The following is a 14,988-nucleotide window of genomic DNA, read 5'->3' as shown; positions in this document are numbered from 1 at the left end:
TTTTAAATCCAATCTCGCAGTTTTTGCAAGAGTAACCCAATCAATGTCTGGAAGGCTGCAAATTTTCACATGCCAAATCCCTAAGATTCTTAAAGAGTTGTGCGAGATGACGATACATAGAGGCCGCAGAATTATGAGGACTACCAGATCCTGGTGGAACCTAAGCGATCCATGATATCACGACAGGCCCTATTGGACTCCCTACAACACAAAATTTCACGAAGATCATGCGTGCGCTTACATTAAAACGTATGATAGTAAACGAAGACCTTTATATTGCGATTTGTTATTTCCTTACACTATTACTAATTAATATTTCTATTTTAAGCACCAGCCACCAGATAATAATTTAAAGGCGTCCACGGACGCCTGGACGCCCTCAATAGTCGCCTCTGAGTAAATTGATAGTCATAATTAAGGAAAATACGTGAAAAATAATTTGGGGAAAATAATTTGATGGTGACCTAAATTTTGGTAGTCCGAAAATATGGTGTTTTTTTTCGAAAAACCTACGACTTTCGTTGTTCGTACCATTTAAACATGTGTCGTAAGGTAGATCACATTTGGTCCAACTTGCATTCAAAGAAATGGAGTAAGTACGGTCGATTACATTTGCGTGTCCCACAGCCTTCTTCATCGGGCAAGGTTCTTCAAAGTTGGTGACCTCACCCCTTATTCTGACCACAGACCAATATCCACCACTTTAACTACTAAGTACTAACACAAGGAACATTGTGATGGCTGGCGACATCTCGAATGAAATGGAGCTCAAATTCGCATCAATCCCGAAGCCATTCAAGTGGACCAAAGATGCCTGCTCTGGACTTGGTACCACAGAAAAATTCAAGTCAGCCCAGAACACCGCTCAATTCAAAGAAAAAGTTGATTCTCTTCTTCAAACTGATATTTCCTCCCCTGACGACATTCGCAGTTTCAATGAAATTGTGATTGCCACCTTTACTAACCTGGCAAGTCAAGTTACCACCCAGAAAAGTGGAAAGCCCAGTACTAACAAAAACAAATGGTTTGATTGGAGTTGTAGGCTTGCTAAACGACTAGTCTGTAGAGACGAAAGAGCCAAGAATAACACCCACATCGATCCTATGCTCGTGGAATCCAACCGAGCAAGATTTTACCTCCGTAAGAAAGAATACAGGGCACAAACACGAGCTAGAAAGGGAGCTTACCTATACAAACTTAACGAGAAAATCAACCACAGCAACAACATCAACTGGGCTGCTTTGAAAGACCTCTCGTCCGCTTGTAAGGACCCTGATACATTCGACATATATGACCTGGTCGCATTTCACAAGTTCTTCAACGACCTATACAATCAGAAGTGCAAGGACTCCTCGCACGGTGGACTACAAACCAGTGGCGTAACGTTGCCTGTTGGCGCCCCCCTGCCGAAAAAAGCGCCCCCCTGTTGGCGCCCCTCCCCTTTTGGTGCCCCTCCCTAAAATTGAACAAATTAGGTGATTTTAGAGAATACGCCGGTAAAATCTCTAAAAAAGTGTGTATCTAGAGCAAAACGCGCAGTTTTGCTAGTACTTTAGTTAAGTTTTCGAAATTGTCCCACATTCAAACGACGATTTGGCGCCCCCCTAAGACGGCGCCCCCCTGCACAGCGGGGTCAGCAGGGCCTTTCGTTACGCCACTGCTACAAACGAACACTTCGACCAACGAAGCTGGTGAACAGGGAACCGAGTACCACCCCGAGCCATCAGTCGAACTTGAAAAACTCAACACAGAGTGTACTATCCAAGAACTTGAGAAAGTCACCAATAAGCTCCAGAATAACAAAAGCGTTTCATGTGATCTTATCTCCAACGAGATGCTCAAGAGCTCCAAACTCGGTCTCCAAAAAGTCCTTCTGAAACTATTCAATGGTTGCCTAACGCAAGGAATCTACCCCTGGAACTGCTCAATAACTACCCCCCTACACAAAAAGGGGGACAAGCAGAACCCCGATAACTATAGAGCAATCACAGTCGGAAGTTGCCTTGGAAAACTCTTTGCATCCCTCCTCCTTGATAGGCTGATCGAATTCCGTAAAGTCGTCTGTCCCGACTTCCCTCACCAACTCGGATTCAGAGCTGGTGCCCAGTGCTCTGACCATATCCTGACCCTTACAACGATCATCGAGAAGTATACAAAGAAGCTGAAGAAGAAAATATTCGCTTGTTTCGTGGACTATCGTAAGGCGTTCGACACAGTCTGCAGGGAGGCTCTCATGTACAAACTCAGTAGACTTGGTATCGGAGGAAGCTTCTTCTCTTGCCTCCAGAACATGTACAACAACTGAGTTACCCGTATCAAACTGAGCAAGAAGCTGTCGGACACCATCGATGTCACCATTGGTACCGAACAGGGGCATCCAATGTCTCCGGAGCTCTTCAAGGTATACATTTATGACCTCTCCATTAGACTAACAGCTCTTGAGGACTTGTCAATTCCAGAACTGAACGGCTTCTCGGTCAGCCATCTCCTGTGGGCAGACGACCTGATACTTTTGGCACTCGACGCCAAAAGCCTGCAGAATCAACTTGATTGCCTGCACGAATTTGCAAATAAATGGGAACTGTCAATTAACATCGACAAAACCAAAATCATGGTATTCAACTCGAGCTCTCGTTTGCTGAAATGCTCCTACGGGTTCAAACTCGGCAACCTGGACATCTCATCGGCCAAATCTTACTGCTATCTAGGCATTCAATTCAGTCTCAACGGTTCATTTAAAGGTGCGATGAACGAACTGAGGAAGAAAGCACTAAGAGCATTTTTCTCGATCAGACGCATGGTCGACACTCGAGCATTAACAACAAAAACCATGCTCAAGCTTATAGACAGCCTCGTTAAACCAGTCGCTACGTATGCCTGTCAGATATGGCTACCGTGTACAAAAATGGCAAAGGAGATGGCTTGCACTGATGGTTCAAGACAGAACCTTGCCAGAGCTGCAACAAAGGACGCACTTGAGACAACACACCTGAAAATGCTGAAGTGGGTGCTCGGCTTACACAAGAAAGCTAACAACAACTTCTGTTACGGAGATACGGGCAGGTTACCATGGGCCCTGTCGGTACTACCACAATGCCTGAGATACTTCGACAGATTGTCTCAGACATCACCCGACGTGAGCAGCGTCAACTTTCTTGTACATCAGACATTTCAAGAGCAGAAGAATCTAAACCTCTCTTGGTATAAGACCTGGAACTCGATCGCTCAGTCTGAATCCAAAGCGACCAAATTCGTTCGATCCGACCAACGCAGAGCAGAAGGAACGACCTCAACTGCACATGGAAATTTGGTCGATCACTTTGTAAAAGATTGGAGAACAGATTTAGCATCCCAAAAGAAAATGCAATTTTACTGCACTATCAAACAGGTATTCGGAGAGGAGCAGTATCTCAATCTAAAGAATAGTCAATGTCGCATGCACATAGCAAAAATCCGCTCCAGTAGCCATGACCTTCTTATTGAGATACACAAAAGAAACTGGAACGTGGACAAGAGCCTGCAGATTCTGCTGCAACAAGGAGAACGTTCAAGGCTTAGAATATCTCCCCTTTTTCGAAGGAACAATCATTGAAAATGAAGAACACTGCCTCACTGAATGTCCAATGTACTACTCAGCGAGACTTTCACTGTCGGACAACCTTAAGAGTCTTTTGCTGCTCAAGGAATACGGAGCTATCATGAATTCTGCCCATGTGCAAGAACTGGGCAAATTCCTTTGCAACTGTCACCGCATCAGGAACCCGAAAAAGACGCCAATACTGCCTGTCACCCCATCAGGACTACCAACTCAACATACATAATACAGATCATCATTATGCAGATTTCACGATCTGTTGTACGAGCACGGAACACTAGTGTTTACTGTTTCCAGTACGTTCGATTATGAATGTGTCTTTTGAGGACTCGAATACTGATATCGCTGTTTAGTGATCATTGAAGTTGCCTTTTACTACTTCCTCTAATGTTAAATTATTATTTCAGCATTTATTTCTATTTCGGTTGGTTGTACGGGAGTTAAATTTTAAGTGCTTGTGTTTTAAATTTTCATGACTCTTGAAATTCGAATTTTATTTACTCTAGTTATGTTATTCATTCATGTATAGTCGAGACGATGGTGTTAGTGCCATCTCCGACAACTTTACGTTTAATTCCGTTTAATTCCGTTTAATTCCATTTACACTCACGGCTATGACTATATTCATAACTTTGGTTGTGATTAATATTTTTCGATGCGGTAGAAAGTATCATTTATGGAATCTGAATACTTACAACTTTGTTGTCATTGTCAAATAAAATTCATCATTTGTACAGTATAACAGAGCTATATGATGAAGAGAAATTAAAAAATAACTGATTTTTTAAATTTCCTCGAACAAAGCTTTCGACTAGCGAGTTTGTAGGCATTTACAGTAATCACAGTGCTGGCAAGCACGACCGTTGCATTTATTGTGGGTATACTATGTTCCCCATTTACTATTATACCCCCTTTACTATTATACCCCCTTTACTATTATACCCCTTTTACTATTATACCCCCTTTGGTACACGTTACAAGCCTCTTTTGTGCACGCGAAGCGTGCACTCCGGCCGGAGGCGGCGGCCGAAGGCCGCCGCCTCCGGCAGGAGTTTTCCAGGCATTAAGACTCATCGGAAGTCGTTCAGCAGATTTATTTTTAGTTCAAAACATTCTAATTTGATGTCAAAGATGACAGGAATAAAAAATAGTTATGTTGAGATTTTTAAGAAATTTGCATAAAATACTCGCCAGCACTGTTATACGAAATTCGGTAAAAAACCCAAAATCGCCATATTCAGGTGCCCTAAAAACCATGTTAAAATTGAGTTAGAAATCTGAAATTTTTCAGGGCGTCTATACGTTGACCAAATTGACTGCAAAAAAAGTTTCAGGTTTCAGGAGCATCGGGAAATGGGTTTTCTAGAACCCCTGTTTTACGACAGATTGTCGGGACATATACATCACAGTGCTGGCAAGCACGACCGGTGCATTTATTGTGGGTATACTATGTACCCCCTTTACTATTATACCCCCTTTACTATTATACCCCATTTGGTACACGTTACAAGCCTCTTTCGTGCACGCGAAGCGTGCACTCCGGCCGGAGGCGGCGGCCTTCGGCCGCCGCCTCCGGCAGGAGTTTTTCAGGCATTAAGACTCATCGGAAGTCGTTCAGCAGATTTATTTTTAGTTCAAAACATTCTAATTTGATGTCAAAGATGACAGGAATAAAAAATAGTTATGTTGAGATTTTTAAGAAATTTGCATAAAATACTCGCCAGCACTGTTATACGAAATTCGGTAAAAAACCCAAAATCGCCATATTCAGGTGCCTTAAAAACCATGTTAAAATCGAGTTAGAGATCTGAAATTTTTCAGGGCGTCTAGACGTTGACCAAATCGACTGCAAAAAAAGTTTCAGGTTTCAGGAACATCGGGAAGTGGGTTTTCTAGAACCCCTGTTTTACGACAGATTGTCGTGATATCTATCTATATATATACATATATATATATATATTCAGGGATAGACGCTTTGCCAGTCAATTGTAGCCTGTATTTAATTGTCCATAGATTCAAAAGTATAAAAGATACAGCCATTTCCGACCACAGGTCTTGAAAATAATTGTTTACACTTTAGTTTACATTGTATAAACAAATTATTTGACGTCATGAACACCCCTTGATGACGTCATCAAGTTAACCGTTTTTAAAACTTGATTTTTGACAAAGTAATAACTTTTAAAAATGATTTTACACCATTAAAAAGTAATTGTATTCAAAATCTGAGGAAATTTTCATCTTAGATAATTGTTCAAGCATTCTGAAAATCTACCGGAAAGTTTTTCTAGCTTGCTCCTTCATAAAGATATTCGTCATTGAAGTTTGTGCTTTTTTGAAGAATTATTTTATAAAAACGTCAATTTTGCGATTTAGTATTCTCTGGTGTTGGGCCATGCCTTGGTTTGTGGAGCTCAGTTCTGCTTCCTATAGGTATAAATTGTGCATTAGGCTAGTTTTAAAGTTAAAAATCAAAAAGTTGCACACGTGGGGACACGCCCAAATTGATAAAAAATTGCTAAAATCACTGAAAATTGCTGTTTTCGTCATTTTCTGTCAACTTTAGAGTGCCGTTGTGATTACAGTTCTTCTTGAAATACTTTGAAACTTTGCGTGCTTATCAAGCTTTATATAAAACAATTACATGCAAAAATTTACGGCGATTCAATATTGGATGCGCACGCAACGTCCGCTCAAAGTTTGCACGTGCGAAAGGTGAGAATTTTGCTCATTCGTGATTTCCAACAAATTCTGCTTTGCCACGACAGTTTAATGTCATTATAAATGAATTTAATGCCAACTTGAATGAGTATTAAGTGGCATATTCAGTCAGTGATCGACCGATATGCTTACCTAAACACAAGGAAATGTTTTTAAAGGAAAAATTTCGAAATTGTTGAAACTTCCTCCTTATTAATGAAGATATCAGTTTATATTTCGACTTTATAAAGTACCCTGACATTATAATCAAAAAGAGATGATATTTGACCAAAACCCATAATCATGGGTAGAGTGGACCGCTGCCAGTGTCTCTCTTTCCCAAACAAAAGGAAATGATATTAATTTGATTGACCGTTTTCAAATGCAAAATGATACCGAGAATGAAATCGGTCGCTCGCTTTTCCCATTCATTTACAATTGTAATAGATTAAGAAGAACTACCCAAAGGCAGCTGTACTCGGCAATAAAGATTCAACAAACTTCAGCTAATTCAATAAGTAATAACTACCACCCTTACCCCGAAATACTAGGTATCGACCCGAACGCAACCCGAAGAGATTTTTACAGCATCTGATTGATGTAATCAATCGAAACTTATTACAATTCGTAAGCCGTGAATGAATGGGAAAAGCGAGCGACCGATTTCATTCTCGGTATCATTTTGCATTTGAAAACGGTCAATCAAATTAATATCATTTCCTTTTGTTTGGGAAAGAGAGACACTGGCAGCGGTCCACTCTACCCATGATTATGGGTTTTGGTCAAATACAGATATACAGATATATATATTCAGGGATAGACGCTTTGCCAGTCAATTGTAGCTTGTATTTAAGTGTCCATAGATTCAAAAGTATAAAAGATACAGCCATTTCCGACCACAGGTCTTGCAAATAATTGTTTACACTTTAGTTTACATTGTATACAAAATTTATTTGACGTCATAAACACCCCTTGATGACGTCATCAAGTTAACCGTTTTTAAAACTTGATTTTTGACAAAGCAATAACTTTTAAAATTAATTTTAACCCATTAAGGTGTAATTTTATTCAAAATCTGAGGAAATTTTCATCTTAGATAATTGTTCAAGCATTCTGAAAATCTACCGGAAAGTTTTTCTAGCTTGCTCCTTCATAAAGATATTCGTCATTGAAGTTTGTGCTTTTTTGAAGAATTATTTTATAAAAACGTCAATTTTGCGATTTAGTATTCTTTGGTGTTGGGCCATGCCTTGGGTTGTGGAGCTCAGTTCTGCTTCCTATAGGTATAAATTGTGCATTAGGCTAGTTTTAAAGTTGAAAATCAAAAAGTTGCACACGTGGGGACACGCCCAAATTGATAGAAAATTGCTAAAATCACTGAAAATTGCTGTTTTCGTCATTTTCTGTCAACTTTAGAGTGCCGTTGTGATTACAGTTCTTCTTGAAATACTTTGAAACTTTGCATGCTTATCAAGCTATATATAAAACAATTACATGCAAAAATTTACGGCAATTCAATATTGGATGCGCATGCAACGTCCGCTCAAAGTTTGCACGTGCGAAAGGTGAGAATTTGCTCATTCGTGATTTCCAACAAATTCTGCTTTGCCACGACAGTTTAATGTCATTATACATGAATTTAATGTCAACTTGAATGAGTATTAAGTGGTATATTCAGTCAGTGATGGACCGATATGCTTACCTAAACACAAGGAAATGTTTTTAAAGGAAAAATTTCGAAATCGTTGAAACTTCCTCCTTATTATAATGAAGATATCAGTTTATATTTCGACTTTATAAAGTACCCTGACATTATAATCAAAAAGAGATGATATTTGACCAAAACCCATAATCATGGGTAGAGTGGACCGCTGCCAGTGTCTCTCTTTCCCAAACAAAAGGAAATGATATTAATTTGACTGACCGTTCTCAAATGCAAAATGATACCGAGAATGAAATCGGTCGCTCGCTTTTCCCATTCATTTACAATTGTAATAGATTAAGAAGAACTACCCAAAGGCAGCTGTACTCGGCAATAAAGATTCAATAAACTTCAGCTAATTCAATAAGTGATAACTACCACCCTTACCCCGAAATACTAGGTATCGACCCGAACGCAACCCAAAGAGATTTTTACAGCATCTGATTGACATGTAATCAATCGAAAATTATTACAATTCGTAAGCCGTGAATGAATGGGAAAAGCGAGCGACCGATTTCATTCTCGGTATCATTTTGCATTTGAGAACGGTCAGTCAAATTAATATCATTTCCTTTTGTTTGGGAAAGAGAGACACTGGCAGCGGTCCACTCTACCCATGATTATGGGTTTTGGTAAAATGAATTATAACAATAAAGCGAATCAGCTTCAACTTGGAAACATTTTCTCTCCTTGTTATATGTGTCATTGAAACTCGAGTCGTTAGCCAAAAAAGGAGCATAAATCATAATTTATATAGACTTGCTGAAAATTATATAAAAAACGCATCCTATTTGCTTATGGGAAAATATGGTTTTCCATTTTCGACTAATGACCGCTTTTAGATTTTTTGGAGAAATAGTAAACTATCGTAAGTTGGAAAAAAGGTAATTATCATGATAATGACTAACAGATAACTCAGAGACTTGCAAACCCTTTTGTAAGGTTGTAGATTTATTGAATCTAGTCGAGAACAGAATCGAACGAATTGTCACGTCCACATTCGGATATTGGCAGTACGGTGCGAGTAACTTCGGAGGATGATACGTCGAAAATGTTCCAATGGGATGGGGGGTATACAATGGAACCAAATAAAACCGCGCCGTTCTAGTTGTAAGCATCAAAAGGTTTTATGTTAGACGCATTATATAAATAGCAGGCTTTAAACGAAGGACTCTCAACAGGGACTAAGTTGACTAAGTTACAGACACCTGATCTCTACAAAACATTTCTAGTGGAGCGCAGCTTTGCCTTTTGTCTGTTGTTGGCGCGAAGGTCATTATTCTGTTAAAGCAAAAGTTGTGGATTATTTCAGATCGTGGCGTGGTCATGTTTTGTCAATCCGAATGATTTGTTCATGAGGTTGTTAGCAGCGGTTTGACCGTTTCGTAACGAGTCTATGGACAATAGGGCGGAAAGCTGCATATTCACAAAGAAACTCGCGTCAAGACAGGCAAAGACCGCTTGGTTGACGCTCAACACTTGGGTCTTGCTATTGACTTGTCTCTCTAAAGATTGATGTGACCAGTATTGAGTATAAACCACGTAGCATTATGCCCGTGTGTCCCTTCGTCTAAAACAAATATTAACGGGTAATACCTGTTCAATATTTGTTTGGAATATTATACTCGTCGTTGAGTTGCCAAGCACCTCGGAGGGGGCGTCGCAGTAGGTTTTAGACTTACAAAGACTAAGATAGCTTTACCTCTTTAAGTGGTGTCACAGAGCTGCAATGTGAGGTATCTCCCATCTGAGCATCTGTATTTTGGGTACAACTTCATACGAGCTATTTATAGATAAAGCAAAGCTTAATAAATGAAAAAAGTGTTCGAGGTATATTGCCTTTTTACCCCTTACAGGTTAACGATGAGGAGACAGGGACTTCCAGGGACGGGGAAAATTTTAATTATTGCAGTAATATTCCAAGAAGATGGACTTATAGTTATAGTTACAGACAACTGAATGGATGAACTGCATTTGTATGGCGCAGGTTTTTGGTAAAGGTCATCATTCTGTGAAAGCAAGGGTTGTAGATTATTTTAGTTCGTAGGTTCACGCTTTGAAACCAGCGACCAGCGACCAGCAACCAGCGACCAGCGACCAGCGATTTCGGATGACAGGAGTTCTTTTACCTGGGGACCTCAGGCTATCATGTTCATAAATAGAGATTCGGCGGAATGACAGGCTGAGCACCGCCCAGTAAGAGTTCTTGTGAAGTGTGATATCCTTCTGCTGTGGTTTACGGTACAGTCGACTAGGGGTCCACTCTAAGAATTTATAAAAAATGCAATGAATCTAACTACAAAATAAAAGAACAAAATAACAGGCAAACTGTTCATTATTATCTATATCTGCTATATAGGCGACAATGATAATGATTAAAAGATTCACGAAATTAAGCCATTTAATCTGAATTCTATGTTTCTGACTTTTGGGGTAAAATTATTTGAGGATTTGTAAAAAGTCTTATAATGCTTCAAATAATGAAATGAGTTCCATCTTAATAAGTTGATATAACCAAGTCAACCAAAGCGTTCAGGTCTAGTTGAAGAGCACTGTCGGAGTCATATGTTTCCGTGATATCGACCGTGTTTAAGCGCTGAAAAACATGACAATTAACCAATTAATTTTAATGAACTAAATTAACTGTCATATTAATACAGTTTTGCGTTTCATTGATAGACGGAAATCTACAAGATTGAAACGTAAAATCTGAAGGTTGAAACTTACATTATAAACGCAGGATAGCAAAGGCCAGAGGAAGAGCGGGGATGGACATGCCAAGGGAGCTACTTATTTCTTCGCCCTCAGCTTCCTCCTCTCCTTCAGTTTCGTCAGCTCCTTAAATTGATTATGATCATTAAATTGCATGTTAATGCATGTATCAAAATTAATTTGTTGAAAGGATCCGTGCGGTGCGTGTAACTGTCATGTAATACTATAAGCTTATAAGGGGAGGAAGCGCTCATTGCGGTCTGTTTGGACTGCAGAGAGAGAGTTCATACGACAATGTAATGCATGTTTTCAAATATAATAAGCGGGTGTGGTGCGGAATTAATAAGGGTTAATTTCTAAAACGATTTAAATAAAAATGGAAATCGGTTCAAGACGGGAGTGATGAGGTGTAATAGTCGTTGTACAGGGTGTACGGACCTTATGATCATGGAATGTGGTGCCTAATAATGACTTAATTATCCACGAGAAAGAACTGATTATGCGATTATGTTAAATACTCTTGGATACGTGAGGGCACTCCGAATAGAATTGCTCAGCTAATAATATAATATAATGCGGGTTTTGACTCAGCGGGTAAATACTCCTACCCTTTTTAACTGCGGCTGGCGGCAGTGAAATCCCGGCCGAAGGCCGGGTTACACTAGTAATTTAACTACTTAACTGACATCTTGGAGAAGCTTATGTCTCCTCTGACCGATCACGAGTATGGATGGGGTACAAGGGAGATCGATCAGAGTAAAAGAGATGAAACCATTTTAGTAACACCGCTGATGCTGTGGCACATTAATTGTTGAACGATATAACGATTAATTAGTCATGAATTAATCGGGCTATTATATAAAAGACGTCACTCTGAGCGGAATCAGCCAGGCCGTTGTACTGCCGTTTAATTTCGTTCAGTGACCAGGGGTTGTTGATCCAACCTGTGGTGCGATGGTTTGTTTATTTATACAGAGTATGGAAGGCTTCAGGATAATGAATAGGACTGTAACTATCCTTTTCACTATCCTTACGACTCGACTTACTCGACTTAGGGCGGCTTCGACGTCCGAACAGAGATAGTTTTTTTTCAAATCTGTCTATCCAGCATGAGTTTGTTTATCTCCTTGCTGTCGTCAAGCCCCGTGTCCCTCCGAAGGATGTCAATATATGTGAGGTGTGGTCTTCCCCTTCGACGATGTCCTTGAAGGGGTTCCCAGAAGAGAAGTTGATGACTTCCCTATCAGAGATAAGATCGCAAGATTCAGTTCTCTAGTTAGCGATTGAAAAACTGCTCAGTCTTGTTTAAACAAACCAGTTTAACAATTTAGTTAAGCACAATACTAAGTCGAGAGATATTATGTGTAAATAGTTATTAGCTATTGCATCGTACAAATTTGGATATTCTACCGTTTATTCCATTTATCTGGATCTCTTTTTATCTGTTATCTAATCTATGTGACGGTATATGTTCTATTATTCAAGTAAATTCATTTTACGTTTAACGTCACGGCAAACATTTTTGGTAAAAATTATATTTTTTGAAATGTTTAAAAATTTATTTAAGTGAAGTAACTGCACCCACACGCAACCTTTCAAATTTCGGAGCTGAGTGTATAGACATTATAGACACACACCACATCATATGATCTCAGCTATAATGTTATGAGTATTTATGATTTAATTTGAAGATCAAAATGCTTACCACTGCATGTAGGTATATCACATAATTCCAACACAGGATCAGTTCCCTCACCATTTAAACACCAGATGCCTCGAATATTCACACTGATCAGGAAAAAAACATGTTATAATGAAGAATTTCTAAAAGTAAAAAGAAATTACACAGATCATTTACATTCCAAAGCCCCTAATTCATTGCAGTTTTATTGTAGATTTTACTTAAATCTACAATAAATGTTTGTGCCCCTTATACCATGTGCTCGACAGTCGACTTGATAACAATTATTATGGAACACTACCAGATATCAGATATTGAAGACTTACCCGCCTGGATTTCTGCAATAGTTCTCTTGCAGTCCTGAATCAGGGTGACTGAAAATGTTTTTGTAATAAGCTAATTTCCTAAATAAAAGTAGGTAGTGTTGTGAATCGTAACTAACAATTTGGCTTCTGTCGAGAGCCCTTTTAGAGACATTTCGAAGTTTGGGTGTAAAATTATTTAGGACGCTCGATTAAATAGAGTACATGTCTCATCTTCCAAAATCCGAATAATCTGGATAAGAATAAATCCAAATCTGGATTATGCCGTATTGTGGCCGCCTGTGGGCGAGACTAGCTAATACCTGTTGTGCCTTAGAACTTGAAGAAGCACCAAGAAAACTTACCGCTCAGGAGTTCTTCTGTGTACATTAGGTGATTGAGAGTCCCATCTCTGGCAGACGAGTCCTGATTTTGTGACAGATACAGTTCCCCTGTATTCTGATCCATACTTATCCGCTTTATCAACACACTCGTCTGGAGCTGGAGTTAATCCATTTGTTATTCCTTTAGAAACGTTAATAATGAATAAAAGTCGTATATGATTTACAAAGGCTGTAAGACCTCTGGAGTTGATGCAAACATTAAAAAAAGACATATTTTCCAATATCTGGCATTCTGGCTCATTGTTTATACAAAGTGGAAATCATACGATGTCAAGTTTAGAAATAATCATTAAGGTATTCTACCCTAAGGCTAAACTTAAGTTTTAATTATATGCAAACAAATATTTTAACGTCATTATCATCACTCGATGGACGATGACGTCATCAAGTTAAGCGTTTTTAAAGCTTGATTTTTGACAAAGTAACAACTTTTAAATCAAAGTCGATTAAAATCACGCATTTCGTGATTTAGTATTCTCTGCTGTTGGGTCATCCTTTGGGATGTGGAGGTAAGTCTGGTTTCTATACTTAGGGGTCGTTCACATATCAAGACCCAACCCCCCCCCCCCCCCCCCTTCTGACAGTAATATTACGTAATCATGGCCTGACCCCCCCCCCCCCCCCCCCCCCCCCTTTTGACTTTTCCCCCTTTTTTCCCTGGAAACACTTTTCCTTACGTTTGATGCTACCCTGATCATAATGTGCCGAAAGTATTGTTATGATATCCGGCCAAGCACCTTTCAAAATAGTCGGAAATCCGATAAATTTTAAATTTTATCACTATCAGAATGAAACCAAACACCCCCAATTGTTGTAAACCAAATTTATTGAGACTGAATTTTTCGGCGACTAATTTAAAAGCAGACCAAAATTTTAGTAGAGCATATGATTATCAATATGACATGAAATTGAATATTATTGAGCTTACATTGTTTATAATTAATATAATGACATCACTGTTCCTACTGCTGAAATACTTTGACTATTACACGTGTAATCCACTGCTACGCTTTCACATTCTCTTACTTCCCTTTCCCATCAGGAAGTATCTGCATCTAGTTTAACTCATTGAAGTAATTATTATTATTACGACCCCTTATTATACAATTTATCATGCCATAAGTATCACATTATGGCATGATCACTCTCTCGATCTTCGGCTTCCTCGTTCACATCTTCGGAGTTATTATTTACCTCCACATCTTGTAAAGTTTACACTGAAATGCAGGACCGAGGTGGTCGAATACAAAATTGTTTTTAAAAAGCAGGTATTACTGATATGATGCTTAAAGCATGGAATATTTAATGCACGATAACCCATTTGAGGAAGATCACCTGTGATATGTTCATCAAATCTGGTCATATTCCGTATCTGTTGTTTTTACACAACTTTCATTATCGTAGACACTGATCTAGAAATATTTTGACATTTTTACTGCTTTGAGTGCTTAACGACTGCCTTTCTTGCTTATTGTACGAAAAATTAATTTATAAATTATCTGCTAAAGTTTTAAAAAAGCAAAAAAAAGATGAAAAATATTGGATTTTTGATGGTTCGAGCGTTCATTTTAATGTCCGTTCATAATTATGTCTGTTCATTTAATGTCCGGTCAAATAAGGTCCGATAAGGTATTCGTATATCAAGATTTAAAGTGGGTGGTTAGAATTAGCTGGTTAGCTTTAGAGGTCCAATAACGCTAAATTTGATCGATGATTTTACGGAATTTCGATCTTTATGGAAGTCATTTTTGAAGAAAAAAATGTTGTCATTATCGGTTTATCGGTTAGAAATTATCGCCGATAACTGATAATAACTTTCTTTTTACAAATTATCGCCGATAATATCGGTTGCAAACCCTAGTATGAGTGATGTGAGTGGAATGGTTAAAGTG

The 14,988-nt window shown here is 38.8% G+C and overlaps 4 protein-coding genes across 5 annotated transcripts in view; 1 reads left to right on the top strand and 3 right to left on the bottom strand.

Annotated features, from left to right (window-relative positions):
- Positions 1–14,988, bottom strand: part of LOC134822752 (uncharacterized) — a 210,675-nt gene that overhangs the window by 98,434 nt on the left and 97,253 nt on the right. The gene's annotated exons all lie outside the window — the stretch shown is intronic.
- The window catches only part of LOC134822753 (charged multivesicular body protein 1b-like), a 50,034-nt gene that overhangs the window by 30,049 nt on the left and 4,997 nt on the right, over positions 1–14,988 (bottom strand). The gene's annotated exons all lie outside the window — the stretch shown is intronic.
- Positions 738–2,305, top strand: LOC134823138 (uncharacterized). The gene is made up of 2 exons (XM_063834486.1): positions 738–1,379; positions 1,700–2,305. The coding sequence occupies exons 1-2, from the start codon at positions 738–740 to the stop codon at positions 2,303–2,305; spliced, it is 1,248 nt and encodes a 415-aa protein (XP_063690556.1).
- On the bottom strand, positions 10,368–13,589 carry LOC134823137 (plasminogen-like). The gene is made up of 6 exons (XM_063834484.1): positions 13,553–13,589; positions 13,058–13,193; positions 12,717–12,764; positions 12,415–12,497; positions 10,725–10,835; positions 10,368–10,593 (listed from the first exon to the last, which is right to left on the bottom strand). Exons 1-5 carry the CDS (start codon positions 13,587–13,589, stop codon positions 10,726–10,728), a joined length of 414 nt encoding a protein of 137 aa, XP_063690554.1. The 3' UTR covers positions 10,368–10,593; position 10,725.

The sequence above is a fragment of the Bolinopsis microptera genome, chromosome 11, assembly GCF_026151205.1.
Source record: "Bolinopsis microptera isolate Bmic1 chromosome 11, MBARI_Bmic_1.0, whole genome shotgun sequence".
NCBI lineage: Eukaryota > Metazoa > Ctenophora > Tentaculata > Lobata > Bolinopsidae > Bolinopsis > Bolinopsis microptera.
This window is presented reverse-complemented; position numbering and strand designations above follow the sequence as displayed.

Bases quoted from the DNA above. Each gene is read 5' to 3' on its own strand.
- LOC134823138 (XM_063834486.1), top strand. From the start codon at position 738: ATGGCTGGCGACATCTCGAATGAAATGGAGCTCAAATTCGCATCAATC. The intron at 1,380-1,699 runs GTAACGTTGCCT...GCTGGTGAACAG, and splicing joins GTGGACTACAAACCAGTGGC to GGAACCGAGTACCACCCCGA.
- LOC134823137 (XM_063834484.1), bottom strand. From the start codon at position 13,589: ATGACCCAACAGCAGAGAATACTAAATCACGAAATGC. The intron at 12,498-12,716 runs GTAAGTCTTCAA...TTTCCTGATCAG, and splicing joins TATTGCAGAAATCCAGGCGG to TGTGAATATTCGAGGCATCT. The intron at 10,836-12,414 runs GTAAGCATTTTG...AATCAATTTAAG, and splicing joins TGATATACCTACATGCAGTG to GAGCTGACGAAACTGAAGGA.